We start from the raw sequence: 19,608 nt of genomic DNA, 5'->3' as shown, positions 1-19,608 counted from the left end.
CTCCCACACTCAGCCCTAAAACCATGCCATGCTCTCACAAGATAGTGAAGTCATTTTCCTCCCATCAGTAACCTAAGCTTCTCCAAGAAGCCTTCCTAAGCCATCAAAGGGTTTATGCATTCTCTGGTTCCACACTACCTATTTATAGGTTCTCTGCTACCTTGTCATTCCTAACTAATAATAGTGGGACTCGAGTGTCTTATTTCTGCTTTTATTCCCTGTCTTTTTCCTATGAGTCAGTGTTCCCAAGCCTAAATTGTGAGTTTAGAAAAGACATGTATGGGATGATTTTATGTATTGCCTGATCCAACCCTCTAGGCCAATAAATGTTTTTTTAAGTGGTCTAGGTTGACAGCATTAAATTAGTTTATAGTGGAGCAACGTGTCTGTGAATCAGAGTACTTTCTATTCCCTTCTACAATAGGGTGATACTTGAGAAAGTTCCCTAAATAGGGCTGCTTCTTCACGACTGACTGGGGACCTCTGAGCAACACCAAATCTATTTATTGTGATCAATGCATTTGGAACTGCTCTGTGCCCTGTCAACAAAGATAAAGCAAGGTAGTTTTATTTCTATTTTATTGAGGTTTAATTGGTTATTGAAGGAAACCATTCAGACCCAATGCAGCATGAATTATTCCTTTGGATTGCTCAAATCAAACCATGAGTCTGATATATGATAACGATTGCTGAATTACCCAGTGACTTTGAAAGTGTGTGCATATTCTTGATATCCAGAGTTCTCCTAAAGTCAAAAAGACATCAGATGGGGACACTAAGATTTGTTGACTGTCTGCTATGCGCCAGAACCTCCATCCATCACCGAAGTCCAATCCAAGATGACCTTTACGACACCCACTCAGTCGTCGTTTGCAATCATTATTTATTGAGCATCTATCATGTGCCCGTGTGTTGGGTCCTGAGACTACCGAAATGAAGGAACCAGATAGATGTCATGCATTCCTCCATGATATGTGATCTAGTTAGAAAAATGAAAAGAAAACAGTTATAGAATGAGTCATTGAAAAAAAAAGAATATACTGCTGGTTTAGTGGGAAATATGTTGAAAGTACATAGGAGGAGAATCTTAGACTAGCAATGGAAGGAAGGTGTCCCTGGAAAGAGATGAGTAAGGAGTCCTGGCACCTGAATTGGATTAACTAGATGAAGACTCTCAAATGGATTTATGCCAAGTGGGACTACCTGAGGAAAGACTTCGCTGTGAAAGAGACAAACGTGGTCTTAAAACCCACAGGAAGCAGAGTGTGGTGAGAGCAAGGTCTTGTTCAGAGAGGATGGTGGCCAATGAAGCTAATGAGAGGATAAAAAGCCACCGTGTAAAGGACTTTGTCCCAAGGAAACAGAGGACACGAAAAGGTTTAAGTAGAATAGTGGCATCTTCCATGTTTATGTGATTGTAAAATGGATCTAGTGACAGGAAAATAGAAGAAAGTGTGTGTGTGTGTGTGTGTGTGTGTGTGTGTGTGTGTGTGTGTGTGTGTAGGGCAAAATATATCGAAGAGAAATGGTGGTGGAAATAGAAAATAACGTGTCAAGATATATGTTATGTGTAAGAGGTAGGAAGACAAGTGCTCTCCAAGATTGTCAGGTGCTCTCCAGGATCGTCAGGTGCTCTCCAGGATGACCTTCTACTGGTCTTTACAGATATGACACACAGGAGTAAGGAAGTATTTGTGGGACTCGTGATGAGGCCTGTTGGGATGTACTGAGTATAAGTGCGCTAAGAGACTTTCTCTGGAGGCAGATACGTCCTTGAAAGCATCGCATCCTTGAAATATATCTCAAAGAAATGGTCAGATACCCTGGGCATTGACGGCAATGTCTCATAGGTAGTAGCTGCATGCTTGAAAAAAACAAAGCAAAACAAAAGAAATGACTTCACGAGATAATCCATGAAATATGGAGGGGGAGGCCCTGAGACACAAGCCCAAAGCCGGCAGCATTTAAGGGGCCATGAGGGGAAGAATAGTTGGCAAAGTGAATTATTATGAAAACTGTGTTGCAGGGGACAGATGGAGTCTAGCATGGCTTAATTAATTTGCTAATTAATAGGAAAGCCAAAATTCAAACCCAAATCTTTCCATTTTCAGAAATCTCCCGTCTGAGTCCTTCATATTTGCAAACACAGTAGCAAGCTGCTGAAGGCTTTCCCTGAGCTAGACTCGCCATCAAACATCTGCATGCATTCTTTCAGCAATTTTCAGAGCAACGTACTTGTAAATGAAATACCATTATTATTCCTATCGTGGATGAAGAAATAGTCCTCGAAAAGCTAACTAAGTTTCCCAAGGTGGCAAGATGAGTATGCAGTGTGAATCTATACCCATCGCTTTCTTTCATGGAAGCACGTCCCTTCACCCATTGTGACTGTATTGGTTAAAACAACGGTTCAGACCCCAGCAGCCATCAGAGTTAGGTAGAGGGCTCCTAGTCCTCATTGCAAAATGTGCAGCATCTACTCAAACACCGACAAGCAGGCACCTATTTCACTGAGTAGTTCAACAAAAGTGTAGCTGTCCTCACCCAGTGTTAGAAATACTTTCAAAGGGGGAATGGGAATAAATACAGGGTTTGGCTATGGAAGTAATCATCTGTGTATATGTCTGCTTAACTTTTGATTTTAAGTCTTTTTGTCCCCCCCCCCCCCCCCGCCCCAATTTTGTCTGAATGAACCCCGATCTGGGTACCTAGTGAAAAATCCTGGATGAGGTTAATGAATGTCATGGCAAGTTTGCTTTAAAAATCTCTGTTTGTCAGTTTTAAAGTTTTGTACACATACGACACATAAAAACTCCCGTTTAGATTTTGTATATATGACCTAACGAATGGAATTCTGGGCAACTTTATAACTTTACAAAACTTTACAACTTTGCTTTAACTAGCCTACATTTTAACATGATATATTGCTCATAACCAGAAATGTTTCTTGGTCAGTATATACAAGGAAAATTAAAAAGAGTAAACAAGATTAGAGAGGGAGCGCTCCTGAGTTCCATTCCCAGCACCCACGTTGGACAGTTCACAATGGCCTTTAATTTCAATTTCAGGGAACATGACACTGTCTTCTGGCCTGCTCGGGCACCAGCACATACATGTACATACTCATACACAGATGCACACACATATACGTGTCATTAAAAATAAAGGTCATAGCCGGGCGGTGGTGGCGCACGCCTTTAATCCCAGCACTCGGGAGGCAGAGGCAGGAGGATCTCTATGAGCTCGAGGCCAGCCTGATCTACAAGAGCTAGTTCCAGGACAGGAACCAAAAAGCTACGGAGAAACCCTGTCTCGAAAATCCAAAAAAATAAATAAATAAAATAAAATAAAGGTCATTAAAGTAGATCAATTAGAGGGCTTCTTAAAACACAAGTTGCATGGGGAACTCCTGAGGCTAGGCCGGGCATTTATGCTTCTAGGTAGGCCCCAGGTCACACTCCTGCCATCTTTGAGAACCAGTGAGACAGTATAGAGATAATCACTGTAACAGCAACAGATAAAAGAAATAAGCAGAAAGCAGAATTACCATGACTGAAGTAAAGATACTTTTCTGTATCATATTAGATGCTGCTCAGGCAAGAGATGACTCCGAAACCCAGGTCCCACCCCTTTGTGGTTTGCCGTGCCCCCCAGGCTCGGGCCTCATCAGCCCTTGGGAAACCAGGTTCAGCCTGGGAGTAAAATTCCGCAAGCCAGTTGCTATTAAGCAGTGGGCGCTGACAATTACACACGCGTGTATTACCTTATGAAAAGGTGATCAAAGGTTAAGCAGCCATGTGCCAGTCAGAACTACTGACTATGGAAGAACAGAGGAAGGCGGAGCTATGGTTTGGATAGCAACTGTCTCCCAGAGGTCCAGGTACTAAAGCAATCCTGTCTGCCTGCAGTTTGTGGTCCATGTGCATCCCAGGATATCCAGAAATAATGGGCCCAAAATGTTTGTAGATGGCATCACACACACACACACACACACACACACACGGTGGAACAGCTTGGTGGCCTGGCTGGAAGTAAAATCTTTATGAAATAAGGTACAGTTTAATAACTCTGATTGCTGACAGCTTGGCCTCCGTTTAGAAGAGCTCTGGCCCCTCCTCCACTTTGCTTCCTGACAAGAAGGAGGGGAGCAGCTACCTCAGCCCCCCCTTGCCACAGATCCAAAGCAATAGAGCCAAGCAATTATGGACTATAGCCTCTGAAACCATGGGCCAAAATAAATCCTCCAAATAAATAAACCAAAATAAAATAATTCCCTCACAGGAATGCAAAGTTAGCAGGAGTTTGCAGAACAATTAGCACCTGTCACAATTACGCTAGTCTCGACTTTGTCATCTGTGAAATAATTATCAGATGTAAATGAGCTAACTCATGTAAAGTCATTAACGCTCATGTAATAAAATATATGATATGAAAATTTTAACATATTTTTATTTACCCGGTCCTGTAATCACTAAAATGGAATCAATTCCTAAGACTTGTCTTCCTGCAGGGTTCAATTTCTTTCTCACATAAAATCTACCCACCAAATCTCCCCAGCCTTCACTATCTTAAGTGAATTTATTTCCTGTGTAGTTACTTTTCCATTGCTGTGATGCGACACCATGACCAAGACAGCCGACAAGGGAAACCTTCTAAATGGGGACTTGCTTATAGTTTCAGAGGGTCGGTCCAGGATCATCATGCTGGGAGAAAGGCAGCGAGCAGACAGGCATGGTGCTGAAGCAAGAGCAGAGAGTTCCCATCTGATCCGCGAACAATAAAGAGAGAGGGGAGGGAGGGGGGAGAGGGAGGAGAGAAGAGAAGAGAAGAGAAGAGAAGAGAAGAGAAGAGAAGAGAAGAGAAGAGAAGAGAAGAGAAGAGAAGAGACGAGACGAGACGAGACGAGACGAGACGAGACGAGACGAGACTGGGCCTCGTGTGGGCTTTTGAAATCTCAAAGCCCACCCTCGGTGACACACCACCTCCAGCAAGTCCATACCTCCTAATCTGTCCCAAACAGTCCCACCAACTGGGGACCAAGCATTCAAACATACAAGTCTCTGAGAGCCATTCTCAGTCAAACCACCACAGGACAATATATAGGAAAATGTATAAATATATACAAACATGTATAATAATAAAATAGCAGATAATCCTTCTTTGGACATAAACTGATGATAGACTCACTTCCTAATTCAAAAGAATATTCATGACTTCTCAGACTTTCGGCTAAAATCCAATGTGAGATGATGCTTAATCTGCCGACCACAAAAGTGATGCTCTCTCTCCACATCAGCTACTGCTTTCTGCCCCAGTCCCAGTGGGCAGCATGTTTTCTGTAGTTGTTCTCCGGTTGTCCTGGGACATCTCAGGTGAGCAACTGTTCCTTTCCTAAAAGGCCACACTACATTCTTCCGGGGTCTCCATTCAGACAACCAGCACGTGTGCGTGTCCATAAGCTCCCTTCTGACCGTTGCACGCACTTACGCGTACCGTCCTGGGAATCTTATGCTGAGACTCTGTCTTCCACCACTGCCACGAGTGTGCTTTGAAGATTCAGTTTGGACAGCAACTCAGAGATTCGCCAAGTGATGCACAGGAATGGGAGTAATAGAGCAGCATTAGCTGGCTTCACAGACTACTAAAAATCTATACAATTAATGCTATGCCCTTGAATTGAATTCAAAATTAAGCTGCAAGTTGGTCCATGTGGCTAATAAATGGATGCTATGTTCCCAGGGACGGCCCCTCGGGCAATGATGCTGCCACTGCCTGGTGACACCCTCCATGGGGCCATGCGACAGAGATCCCTGTATTTGTTTTCCACGACACTACATTTGTTGTTTTTAAAAAAAATAACTAAGAAGAAAAAGGGAGTAGAGAAATGGAGTCAGAGCACCTTCTGGCTGAAAGTGTCAGAGATACAGTAGTGAGAAACCCTGCCCGCCACAGGTGAGATGAGACTTTGGGAGGGAAGTGGCTAATTCTTACTTGATGGTGAAACATTAAAAGTGAACCAGATGATTAAACTTAATGGAACAGGCACATTACACTGAAATTAGTAAAAATATGCCTCGGGCAACCTACAAGCTTTCGTTTGTTGTTGTTTAACTTCTGTCTCTTCCAGTGGCCATGATGAATGACATCACAAAAGAAAAAATCCAATTAAAATCTAAGTGCTCAATGAAGCCCTAATGTCTGCTTGCCGCCACAGCTCTTACAGGCGGCAGAGTCTTCTGTTTTCTTTCTTTCCCAAGAACAGAGGAAAGAGCTGGCCCCAGGGCTGCTCCACGGAAGGGAGGAGAGTGAAGAGAAATTCGGGTTTTTGTGGCCTGCACTTGCACCATCAGAACCAGAAGCTCATGTTGTGGGCCGAGAGGAGGGAGGAGGTTAAGTTGTTCTATTATGAGGCCAGGCCTGAGAGAAGAGATGCATTTCCCCACTGGTTTTCAAATATTGATAAATCAGAGCTGTGATCTGCAACACAGTCCCTGTTCACACTGGCCGGCATCTCCCTCTGCCTCTCTATCGTCCCCAATGTTTGTAGTATAATTCATGGAAATGGCCGCTTCTGACAGCTAAAAATAACTCCCTGATTACTTTTACCTGCATAAATCTTGTGACCGGATGTGGTATTCGCCGACTGAGTGTGCAACAATTACACACTGAAGGTGATAGAAGAAGCAGCCGAGGAGAGTCTATGATCTAGTGGAATAAAGCGTAGAATAAATCACACGTAAAGACAGCAGTTGCCACCAAATAGAAGAATTCTGGCTTTTCATAACACATTTTACCTGAGAGATAGGAAGTGTTTGCAAAAATTGGGTTTCTATGGTCCTCAGACAAAGTTCTCAAAGTCATAAGAGCAAAAACATGCCGATGATAAAGTCACAGCTAATGCTTGTGCTCCCGGAATATCTCTCCGCTTAGATGGCTCTTTATAATTCATAAAACACATACCGTGCTTTTATTGCATGTTTATGTCGCAATTAATGAGGTATTTGTATATAGCCTCTAATTAGTTCTTCCCAGCCGCTTGTCCTGCAGCCCTTATTAGCCTCGTTTTGCTGAGAAGGGTCCTGGCTTGGTGGGTTAATTGACCACTGCTGTGGTCTCACACCTGGCGAGGGACACAGTGAGCATGACCTGTACGTAGGGCTTAGATGCACATCCCACATGCTGCCCCCTGCTGCCGACCGTGACCGCCAACCACGGCCACCCACAGTCGCCCACCACGGCTGCCCAGGACCATGCAACCAAAGGACATTGGCAGGGCTTGTTCTGCTTTTGAGTTAATAAAATGGCTTTTTAAGAGCGCTCTTCAGTTGTTAGAATCTGTCAGCGGAGAGTTAACTTTTCCCTAGCGGCTCTTTCTATGTCAGGGTGGTTTCAGTGTTTCCTTGGCGTATCACATTACACAAATCATAGCGTGCTCTTGTTTTACATTTCTTATGGCGTTTGTCTCACTTCTAAGCAATTTCCTCCCTGTTCGCATTTTATCTTCCATTATTTCTGCCAAATTGCCTTCAAAGCTACTAATTGTATGAATAATATTCTCATTCTCCAATTCAGTGATTAACTCAGCGTAGCTGTGTGGCACTGGACACAGTCTCTCTCGCTCCAGAAATGGGGACATTGCGCCAAATACTCTGCAGGGCACCTTCCTGCCACCAGGTTCTCGTCTTTGACTCTCACTTGAGCTGGGTGGGATTTTGAAACACTACTTTAACTGGAACTTTGGGTTTCCTGTTTCTACAGTGACAGATAAGATACTCAGGATTACAAAAGAAACTTTCCAGGAAGGCTGTCACAGGTCCAAAGAACATTGCATTGAACACTAAAGCTCCAGATAGCCATGTTAAACAGAATCATGCCACAGAAAGTTTGACATTCAGGCCCTCACAGTCTTCCATGTGTTAGCAGATCACTTTAAGAAGAAGTCAGATTAAGTATTTCCCAAGCACACAGAACCACAGAATTCTTTCCCTCTGTACCCTGTGTAGTAGTTAGTCCATAGAACGTGTGTTTAAAAAACTGCTTAGCTCATCATCTTAGTTCCCTTTTGCAGAGTCCGCCTGCAGGTATTCTAGAACAGAGGTTCTCAACCTATGGTCACAACCTCTTTGAGGGTTGACTGTCCCTTTCATGGAGGTCACCTGTGACCATAAGGAAAACAAAAGTTTACATTACAGTTTGTGACAGTAGCAAAATTACAGTTATGTTGTAGCATGAAAATAATTTTATGGCTGGAGGTCACAACAATATGAGGAACTGTATTAGAGGGTCACAGACTTAGGAAGACTGAGGACCACTGCTGTAGAAGCGCATGCAGTGTTAATCAGAGCCCATGAATTGTTGTGGTTACCATGGTCACCCAGCTCCTCTGTGTGAAGACTGTAAGGAGATTCTGTAATTAACATGTCTGTGAGCACGGACGCCTGCTACTCCGGCTGTTAAGTGGTCACCCTCAACAACAACAAAACACACTGAAAATTTGTGAATGGACTTGGACTGATAAGAGACCTAAACTTTTGCTAGGGTGGGGAAGAAGAATTTAGGAACTCAACTCTGAAAGGGGATCTAGGAGTTAGGAAGAAGGAACCGCTTCTCCAACTTAGGATCATCAGGTGATGATCGTGGAATGTCAGACATTCACTTAATTCCACTCTTTCCTCTGGACCATTTCACTGACAGTGAATCTTCATCACCTCCGCTTGTGTCATTTCGAGAGCTGGGGTGGAGGGTCAGGTCACACTAACTCATAAGGCAGACTGTTCTAGGCCGTCTCTGCACATCAGAAGGCCACTTCCTGTCTCCTACTAAAATCCAAATGCCTGATATGCCAAATCCCATTGTCGCAGGGAAATGATGGAGTGTTTGGTGATGTGGTCTCAAGGCACTGCTGAAAGCAGCACTGAGGTGGTCCCTTGGATGCTTTAAACTGAAATAGACAGGCAAACAAACACATATCACTCCTCCCCAGAAAATGGATTATGTTCTCCATCCACCAATGTGATTACCTGACTTCCGTAATTCACCAAAAGGCAGATTATACCCACAAGTCTTTTAAGCAGTGGGACACTTGGAAACTGTTTGTGTGTGCAAAGTGACTAGGGAAGTCCTCTCACGGGATCCGACGTCCACACTGAAAAGATTCATTCAGTCTAATCTACATGATCCTGGGCTTTTAAAATTGCTTCTGTCTTCAGTTTTCCCTTCTTCAAAATAAGAAAGAGTGCCAAATTTTATGTTTCATTCTAGAAAATTCTATGATTAAGAAATGTGTTCATTAATGAGTGGTGTTTTCTATTAAAGGGTTATGCAGGTAGTTTGAAATAGAAGGGCTGTGCCTCCCTTTGGAGACTGTTGATATCAAATAGCACAGTTGAGACAGATTGCATGGTGAAATCGAAACAGTTTAGGATCACATGCTTGACTTTTACTTTCTTTAATTTTTTTTCCCCTACACTAGTTACATTCAGACCAGGATAGAGGAGATGGATCACTTAAATATATCCTTTCAGGAGATGGGGCAGGAGATCTCTTCATTATCAATGAAAACACAGGCGACATTCAGGCCACGAAGAGACTGGACAGGGAAGAAAAACCCGTTTACATCCTCCGAGCTCAAGCTATCAACAGAAGGACAGGGAGACCCGTAGAGCCTGAGTCTGAGTTCATCATCAAGATCCACGACATCAATGACAATGAGCCAATATTCACCAAGGACGTTTATACAGCCACGGTCCCCGAGATGGCTGATGTCGGTGAGTTCAACCCAGTGAGGTATCCTCACCCACCAAGGGAAGAGCCCTGAGCCAAATTTAACTAATTGAAAGAATGTAGAAGCCAAAGCCCCAAACTACCATATGTTCTTTTCGTAAGAACACCCCATGGTCTAAGGCCACTTTAGTCTTATCTTGTGACTACCATAAGAAGACAGCTTTTCCTAAGGGTGTAGCAGCAGTGGGGAGACTGGGAAGAAGCCAGGGAGGCCACCTCACCTGCTCTCTCTCCTCCTTTTTCTTGGACGGAAAGACAGCTCCTTGTTCTATTGCCCTCAGCCAACAACACAATTTGTCTGGGCCAGGGGGCAATCTTCCCAGTTAAAAATTAAAGCCTGACTTTACACTTCAGTCTCAAAAGTACTGACGGGGCCAGAAAGATGATTCAGCAGGTAAAGGTACTTACCTCAAAAGTCTGATAACCTGAGTTCAATACCAGACCAGAAAGTGGAAGGAGAGAACCAATTTCATAAAAAAGCCCTCTGACCCCCAGCCAAGCTGTGGCACTCACAGCCCCCCCCACACACACACCACAGTTATAAATTTGTTTAATAAGAAAAAAAAAAACACTGGCAGTTGTGTTACGTAACTATGAATTTGGGGGAAAAACTTCAAGGAAACTTTTTTTCAAATCTACAAACAGTACCCTGACAGTAATGACGTCCATGAGATTTCATACAGAGGGTTATTATTATATGCACAAGTTCGCTACCAATTTTAAGTTTAATTTGTGTGGACTTAACTTGCTTAAGCTAGAAGAAGGTAAATGGGATTTAAAGAAAGGAGGACATTCTATTGCTCCCACTCTTAGAAGCTTTAAAATATTTCACAGGGCAAACACAGTGACTCCCCCAAACCGCTAAAGGGAAAGGTGGCTTCTATTTTCACTCAGCCAACTTCAAAAAGGCTGAAATCACAGAATAACTTTTCTCTGGTTGCATCAAGTAGATAGGAGATATATTTGTGTTCAGAGGTCCAAAATTTGAAAAATATTCAGTCTGGAGAAGTGATTGTTAATCATCATTTCCCCCCCGAGGAAGAAACAATCACATTATTTGATGCCACTTTGTTCTGTTAGAAAAATCTGAACCGATCATCAGAGCAAAGAAAGAAGCAGGGATTATTTTTAATGAATCTTTTTTTTCTTGGATGAGTTGGAGGATTTTCTTCTTGTAGGTAGTAAAAAAAAAAAGGCAAAAAAGGAAGAATTAAAGAAAGATATTTATCTTTGTCCCTGGCAGCATCCCAAACTAACTGTAATGCCCCGCACTCCTCTTCGAGGCTGTCACTTACTTTTGAAGACAGGAAAGAATTAAGTATACATTAGAAATATTTAGGGAAAAGCCCAAAATGCACGTCTAAAGAATCATTATTGGCATAGATAAAGGAGTGATTATATGTATATGTATATGTATATGTATGTGTATGTGTATATGTATATGTATATGTATATGTATATGTATATGTATATGTATATGTATATGTATATGTAATGGGACAACAGCAAAGGGGTAACGTGTACTTCAGTATCAAAACTACCAGAATTAGAAACTGTCTCCACTAATAGCCAGCAGTGTAGCCTTGGGCAAATTACTTGATTTATCTGATCTTTATTTCTTTGATCCTCCAATTCCACATCTACAAAAATAAATAATAAATGTCTACTCCCGAAGGATAATCATGAGGATTAAATAAGAAAACAGAAATAGAGCCTCTCCTTCCATAGCTGCTCCTAATGGCTGCTTAGAATACCAGATAATCACACTCCAAAAGCACGCAGAACTTATATTAATGCAAATAAGAACTTGGGTGTTTGTTGACTTCTATTAACTCTCCCTCTGAAGTCCCAGGAGGCTCTCACTCTGGCCACTTAACCTGCCAAATTGTATAGGTGGGTATTGTGTCTCATGTCTCTGCCTGAGACAATGGGAGCCGACACATTCAACCCTAGCACAATGCACTCTATTTGTTTAATAAATGAAATGGTTAGATATTACAAAAGCAGTTTCAAAATTCTCCTATTCTCTGCATAGAACTTCCCTGCCCTTCTCAAAAGCAGGACAACCACTGCTTATCTGATAGGAACAGCAAAAAGCAGCCTTAGAGTACCTTTACACAGAGGGCCTTTTTGGAGCTTCTCACTCATATAACGGACATGCAAACACACACGTGAAATTAGTATGCCCTTAAGGCAAGGTAGGACTACTTCCAAAGTTCTCTGTTAAGGGTTCCCGAAGTAAGAATGCCAGCCTAAAACACTAGAGCTTCCTCTGTACATTTAATCTTAATATAAAATTATACTATCAGGTGTTTACAGTGTCTTATCCCAATCAAGTAAGTAATATTTGGTTTTGTCTTGTTTTTTGAAACAGGTAGCCCAGGCTGACTTTGAACTCACATTATAGCATAGGATGACCTTGAACTTCTGATCCTCCGTGAGGGATGAGGTTACAGGTGTCACCTCATTTATTTGGAGTTGGGGATTGAACCTGGAGCTTCCTACTTGTACTCTACTGCCAGCCCTAATTCTTTATCTGGTCTACGCTACCCCTTTAAAGGTTCAAAGTCTTTCAACCTCTTAGAATTATCAGACATTTTAAGGGCCCATAATAGGAAACCTGACTCGAACAAGTTTAAACAATGAAGATATTTGCTGATCATAGTACTTAAATCTTTGAAAATATTTGATCTGGATCCTGGCTTCTTGGTGGTTTTCTGTCCTGCTCAGCTTTGTGCCCAGGCTAGCATGACTGATAGCCCAACAGCTGCTGCAATTGTGGCTTCATGTGCCACACTGCAGTCCACGAGAAACAGAATTTCTAGCAAAACTGCAAGTGGCCACCCTCTAGACAATACCTAACAGAATTCCTCTGGACAAAGTAATTCAAGAGGCTGATTGTCTTGAGGTACCTACGTCAGTCCTAAGTAACTTGAAAGAACCCTTGAAGCAACAGTCCAGTCACATGCCATCACAGGAGATGGGTAGGACTCACCTCTCCCCAAGGCTGCCCTTCTTTTTAACCTACTGCATACAGCATTCATTGATGTGAATCTGATCCCTTTCAAGTCAAGGATCAATGGCTTCCCAACAACATACATTGTACTGTGACTCTCCACTCCTTTGCCATGGAAGCTGGTGTTCTAGTTGACTTTATATTGCTGTGATAAAAGACTGTGACTTTGGGGTTACAGTCTGTCATCAAAGGAAATCAAGATGGGATCCTGGAGGCAGGAGCTGAAGCAGAGACCATGGAGGAGTGATGCTCACTAGTTTGCCTTGGATGGCTTGTGCTTATCTTGCTTTCTCAGAACCCAGAATCTCTTGCCCAGGGGTAGCACAGCCCACAATGGGCTGGACCCTTCCATATCAACCATCAGTCAGGAATATGTCCCTGAGACGTGCCTACAGGACAGTCCAATGGAGGCAGTTAAATTGAAGTTCCAGCTCCCCAGTAATTCTAGTTTGTGTCCAGTTGACAAAAAAATGAACCAACATAACAAGATGGCTCAATGCAAAGATATTTGTTTCCAAGATGGGTGACCTAAATTTGATCTTCAGGATTCACACAATTGAAAGAAAGAAATTATTTCTATAAATTGTCTTCTGGCCTCCATGCATGCACAGTAGCATGTGTGACCATCACATGCACACAAATATATGCATATACTAAAATGTACTTTAATTTTTAAACAAATGAAGGTTATACACACATACCAAGTTGTTTTCAGCTACTTTTCTGTCATTACAGGCACGTTTGTTGTCCAAGTCACTGCAACGGATGCTGACGACCCAACGTACGGGAACAGTGCTAAGGTTGTCTATAGCATCCTACAGGGACAGCCCTACTTTTCAGTGGAGTCGGAAACAGGTTAGAATACTTTCTGCATCTCCTCGTCTGTGCTCTGTAATTTTAACTGACATGCTCAGCTGACCTAGCATATTGCTTAATAAAAAACAATCAGCATGATTGGATTTTCCTTGTGTTCCTCTGCCAAACTCTGATGATTTATTTGCAAGCATGACACCCAGATAATTTTAATAAAGAAATACGACAATGAGCCTTTCACAGCACACATATAGGATAGAGTCATTCCTCTCTTTTTCCATCGAGTTTGGCATGAAGCTGGAGGAGTGGCCCTTTCTGGGAACAGTTGACCCTATTCACAGAAATCCTGAGTCCGCTTTTCCCTTTTCCTGGTTATTTGATGGTGCCACATCTCTCTCTGTTCTGCTCTGAAGCTAGGTAGAGTGTAGCCATGGGACATGTTTGCACAGATAAAATGCGGTAGTGAGATAAGTCACTTCCAAGCAGAGTTGTGTACAATCTGTCACATTCCCTACCCCTGGTCACAGTGATCATGGAAACCCTTGTTGAGACAGGGCCTCGGCCCAGATGCCGGAGTGTTACTATGAGCACAGATCCCTGGTGCCTGTTTAGAGCCTGGGTAGGAATTGAACCATAGCTCGATCAAACCACTGAGATTGTTCTCATTCTGATGCCATGGGCTAGCCTGTCCTGTCCCACATCCCTGGTCCAGTGAATCAGCTTGCCTGTTAGAATCTTTCTTTTTTTTTTTTAAATAGTCTCAAATATTTATTGAATGGATCCAGTTCATAGACAGCATAAGCTCTAAAAGTCAAGGAGTCAAAGTGACATGAACAAAGGGAAGGGAGAATTATGGAAGAATCTCTTGAAACTTCTAAAACAAACTCATGTACAATATGTGGGGTATAAGAAATATTAAGTCTGAGACACATTTTAGTAGGAAACATTCTGGTCCAAATAAATTCAAAGAAATATGGGGTGTACAGAAGAGCCAACATTCCATGTTTTGATCTGAGAAACAGGGCCTGGGTAGGTCAGGAGAGAACAGGGTGATGGGGCATGGAACTTTTCAACTCAGGGGAGCCATGTGGTCCAAAGCATGTTAGAATCTTTCTTACAGCATCTTATTTTTCTGAATTTTTGCCTGCAAAGTCAAAGTGGAATGCTGGACTCATTGCTGCCTGTCACAACCGCCAATGAGAAGAGACAGGAACTGAATCTTTAAAACTGCTTTATTCAGAGAGCTGGCAATCTGAGAAGACAGTAGATTAACATAAAAAAAAAAAAACTGTCTTCCATCTCATTTCCCACCAGCAAATCACAGGTCAGGGAAGGAGCCAGTCATTCCAGGGCTCCCGTCCTGCCCTCTGGCCAGGAGGCCAGACATGGTTCTGAGAGCTGCGAAGCCCGTGTTTCTCTCGTTCCCATCTCTTGCTATCGCCCCTGATTTTGTGGATATTTGGGGCTCAGGCACATCTTGAAATGCTTAGTCAAGTTAGTTGATGTTAACTAGAAGCATCTGGGCTGAGAGGGGGTTAACTCAGAACAAACCACCCATTGGCAGTGTGTGCTCGCGAGGCTATAAATAGCACCGAGGTACTGAGGCCTCTCCACAATGCGGAGCACAAGTGTATCATATAATGCAGAATACAAAGGCGCCTCTGTCAAAAGCACCATGCTATCTGCTGGTTTATTTTCCAGTACAAAGCCTTTGTATTGTACAGTAGATTCTATACATATTTTGAATCAAGTTCCTCTCGTATATTTTTCAAACGTTCTTTATTTTAAGCCAGAGCGTTTCTGGGTTACTATATCCAGGTAAAAATCTATGTGTTAAAAGGTGAATGAACCTGGAAAGAATCCCAAGGAGAGAGAAAATGTTGAGTAGAAAAACAATGAGAATGAAAAATTAGAATTACCCTGCTTAAAGGACAAAAGGCGAAGGTGATTTCCTGTGTTTAAATAGAGAAGAACCATTATTTGGAGAAGAGAAAGCCGCTGCTCCTTGAAGCCAAGACTATGGGAATAAAATTGACCTGTTGTCTGAGGCATTCTTGTTAAGAAAGAAGAAAAGATATTTTCAGCTTCATTAGTGGTTCAGCACGAGAATGTGAGACCGGAGAGGGTTACAAAGCCTACTCCAGGGATTTTGAAAAGAAAGTTAATTTAAGCATAAACACTCTACAGAGATTAGACAAACTTGGAGACACTCTTTCAAGTCGTTATCTGACTGCCTCACCGTAGAGACAACTTTAACCTATCACTAAACTGTTGGCTGCTGTAGGGATCGCTGGGATTGAGTTCTCATTCTCTGGAAGAAGAGCCAAATTCTCCAGGATCACGCAAGATCATACCTGGGAGGGACCTCGGGCCATTTTTCTTAATGCATAGTTTTGTGGCTTCTAAACCCCACAGAACATTCATTATTGTAGGTACTCTTGAGAGGCAATTAGCCAAGTTGATAATGCAACACTCTGGTATCAGCTCAGGCATATAGCTTTCTGAATCATCCTCTCAGACTACACCCCAATACTTTTTATCCAGCAACAAGTGTAGTGTGCCCTCTCATGCCCCATGCCAGTTATACCTTACAATGTCATCCGACGACACTTACATTGTACTACCTGCGGTCTCTTTTGCTCTGGCTTTCGCTAGCACTTGTTTTTATTCCCTTTGTATTACAGGCTTTTTAATGAGTGCCTCTCCCCCTGTGTGACTGTAATTTCCTTCGCTAGGAAGGCTGCATATAATCATCTTTATATCACAGTGACATCTGCATAGTGGTTTGCATATTGTGGGTGACAGTCTACATTTGTTTGCATAAATAAATGATTCCATAAAATACCGTTCGTGCCTCCCCTTCCACTTCTGAATTTCAATTTCGCATCCATAGGTATCATCAAGACAGCGCTGCTCAACATGGATCGAGAGAACAGAGAACAGTACCAAGTGGTGATTCAAGCCAAGGACATGGGTGGCCAGATGGGAGGCCTGTCGGGGACCACCACCGTGAACATCACGCTGACAGATGTCAATGACAACCCACCCCGTTTCCCCCAGAGTAGGGACATTTGATTGAACAGATCTCTCTAATATGCTTTTGTAAAATTGCGACTTGAGGAATATTTTCATTGTTGGCAACACTGTCAAAATCACTGGACTTAGGAAGAGTTGGCACTTTTATTAAAATTATTGAAATGAGCTCAAACACCACTCATGCTCGGGAAGTGTGCATGCTCATGTTCTGCCGTTGGTCATTAGCTGAGCCATTTCTGATATGCTGCTGCTGTACAAGCAACATCATTGCTTTCTCTCCCCTTATTAAAATGACTACCATAGTCATAAATTTGCCTGAGCAAAGCATATGTATACAAGTATGCTGCTATTTGTTAGGAAAAAGTTGACTTTGTGTTCTTACGAACTTAATCAGGCATGTAATCTCCGTTAAATGCTCACAAGCTTTGCGAGGAAGGATTTATTATTTTCCTAGTTCCAAAAATATGGCTGGAGAAGCTGCTATGTGCTTAATCCATTTGTAATCATAAAGGGTTTTCTATAGTATGGTTAATTGAGATACTGAAAATCATCTCAGACCTCATTCACTATCATTATCAGGGGAGAAGAGAAATCGGCACCCATGAATACTGCCTCTCTGTCAAGCATCACGCCAGACTTTCACATCCAGCCACCCAAGTGGGAACTGGTTGTGATGTGATTTTCCCTTCTAAAGCAAACGTCTTTGTGACCATTCTCCCCTGAAAAAGTTATCTGAATCGTTAAGTAGAAAATGTAGCTGGATATGCTGACTCGTTCACGCATATAATCCTAGCCCTGGGACAGCAGTGGTGGCTTCCAGGCTGGTATTCATGCCAGCCTAGGAGGACCCCATTTTTTTAAAAGAAGGGGACTAAAGAGGTGACTCAGCAATTAGATAAGAGAACTCAAAGCTCTTTCAGCCAACTCAGGTTCAGGTGGATCTTCACAACTGCCTAAAAGTCCAGCTCCAGGAGATGCAATGCCCTCTTCTGGATTCCATGAGCACCTGCACACTCATAGCATACACACACATACAGACACACACACATACAGAGAAATAAAAATAATTCTAAAAAAATAAATCTTTTTAAGAGGTAGAAGGAAAAAGGGAGGGAAGAAAGAAGGAAGAAGGGAAGGAAGGAGAGCAAAACTCACTTACTCTACTGTGGCATTTTAAAAAAAAAAAGTAACCCGCTGATATAGGCTTCCTTTAGAATGGAGATCCAAGTGATCACTAGAAAATAGTTTCACCTTTTTATTCTCCAGATGTGTGATCAGCTGGCTGGATGCCACAAACAGAATGGCTAATAATTTGTGGTTTAGACAGGAGAAAAGTTTTAGGATCCCAAAAATTTCCCCACAAAGGCTGAAGTAAAAATGGCCTGCTGTCCAGTGCTTTGCCCTGGGAAGGCTAGTGCAAGGGTGTGCCAAACCTAGGGAAAAGAGAATGCAGAGCAAGCTAGAGAGATATTGAGCATATTCTGTGATTTGTACCAACTAGGAGCCCAATATTCAGAGAATTTGCTTCATTGAAGACCTGTACTTTAATAGTGCCATTGTCTGGTGGAGTTGCCTGTTTGTTTGGGGGTTGGGTTTTTCAAAATCATGTATGAATAACTGGCCAATTGTAAGAGATAAGAATGGAATAAAATTCAGAAGGCAGCTATGCTCACCACTTTATCACCAATGCTAAGACAGTCTGTTTCTACACACACATATACACATACTTGCACACACATACATACACACTCACATATACACATACATACACACACATACGCGCGCACACACACACACATTCTAAGTACATACTGGTCTGCAAGATTATCGGATTTAAGCTGAAAGCCACAGGTTGTGTTTAAACTAATTTTGCAACATGAAGGTATTAAAAAGAGCATCATCTAACAAAGTACAGGTTTAGATTAGAAGTAAAAATAAAACAATGTTGACAGGTGTGGTAGTGCACACCTTTAGTCAAGCAGAGGCAAGCCAAGTTCTGTGAGTTCAAGGCCATCCTGGTCTACACAGTGAGACGGTCTCAAAAATGATATATATTTACATATTATTATGTAAACATTATATATAAATGCTAAATGTGTTTATATATATATACTACATAAAGAAAAATGCTGTAATGAAATTAAGAATGAAAGAATTAGTCAAAGGAAAAGAGTGGCGAACTCATTGCTCGGGATATTTACCCACATCCCCGACTCTGCATCCAGCTACAGCTCAGATTATTAGTCAAATCATAGCTACTTGGGTGTTTTTCCAAATTGCTGTAATTTGCTTCCAAATTCAGCTATTATTAGCAAAGTCAGGAAGAGGCCCTGTTAAGAACATGTAGTAATTGGCCTCAAGTCTGTCCAGGTTAGGTTTTCTATTCTTCCTGCTCTATTACTTCCGTGGGGCTTCTGAAACCTTCTCTCCCGCTTAGTCTCCAAAGGACACCGCACACTTGGGAGCTTGTTTCCAGAACAAGAAAGAACACTCCTTTTGCAAGGAGGCAGGCCATGAAATAGAAGGAGGAGTCTATGGTGGTAGTAAAGACATAAGGAGGTTAGGGCACCGTTAATTATTTTGAATAAAGCATCTATTCATCTCCACCCACAGTGAGATCTTAAAGCCGTCTCCCCCCCCCCAGCCATGGCTGGGCTTTCTGCAGCTTCACTTATTGCAAGCCAACAGGCCAAAATATTATTTTAAATACCTTTGTCATTGTTATTATCCTTGCTCTCTTTTCTTAATCAGGAATAAGCTATTGCTGATAGTCTATTATTGTGCTCAGTTTATATGTTAAACTTTATTAAAGATACCTATATATTAAAAATAAACACAGAAAAAAATAGAGTACTTACTTAACCTGAACTAAATCCTTTATGTAGGGTTTAGTAGTGGTTTCAGTTAGGACTCCACTGGGGATCTTGAATGCACCCCAGTGGGTAGGAGTGGACTGCTTA

General features: G+C 42.2%; 1 protein-coding gene across 3 annotated transcripts in view; it reads left to right on the top strand.

Moving 5' to 3' along the window:
• Positions 1-19,608, top strand: part of Cdh6 (cadherin 6) — a 136,330-nt gene that overhangs the window by 90,677 nt on the left and 26,045 nt on the right. For 2 of the 3 annotated variants that reach the window (XM_050139089.1, XM_050139087.1), the window contains 3 exons: positions 9,473-9,767; positions 13,535-13,654; positions 16,506-16,673. In XM_050139089.1, the coding sequence (XP_049995046.1) occupies positions 9,755-9,767; positions 13,535-13,654; positions 16,506-16,673 (301 nt within the window). In that variant the 5' untranslated portion in view covers positions 9,473-9,754. The remainder of the gene's footprint in view (positions 1-9,472; positions 9,768-13,534; positions 13,655-16,505; positions 16,674-19,608) is intronic. The other variant, XM_050139088.1, reaches the window with a different exon arrangement.

This window comes from Alexandromys fortis, unplaced genomic scaffold (assembly GCF_014885135.2).
Source record: "Alexandromys fortis isolate MF-2015 unplaced genomic scaffold, M_Fortis_MF-2015_v1.1 scaffold_37, whole genome shotgun sequence".
Lineage (NCBI taxonomy): Eukaryota > Metazoa > Chordata > Mammalia > Rodentia > Cricetidae > Alexandromys > Alexandromys fortis.
The sequence above is the reverse complement of the archived record's forward strand: the minus strand, read 5'-3'. Positions and strand labels throughout refer to the sequence as shown.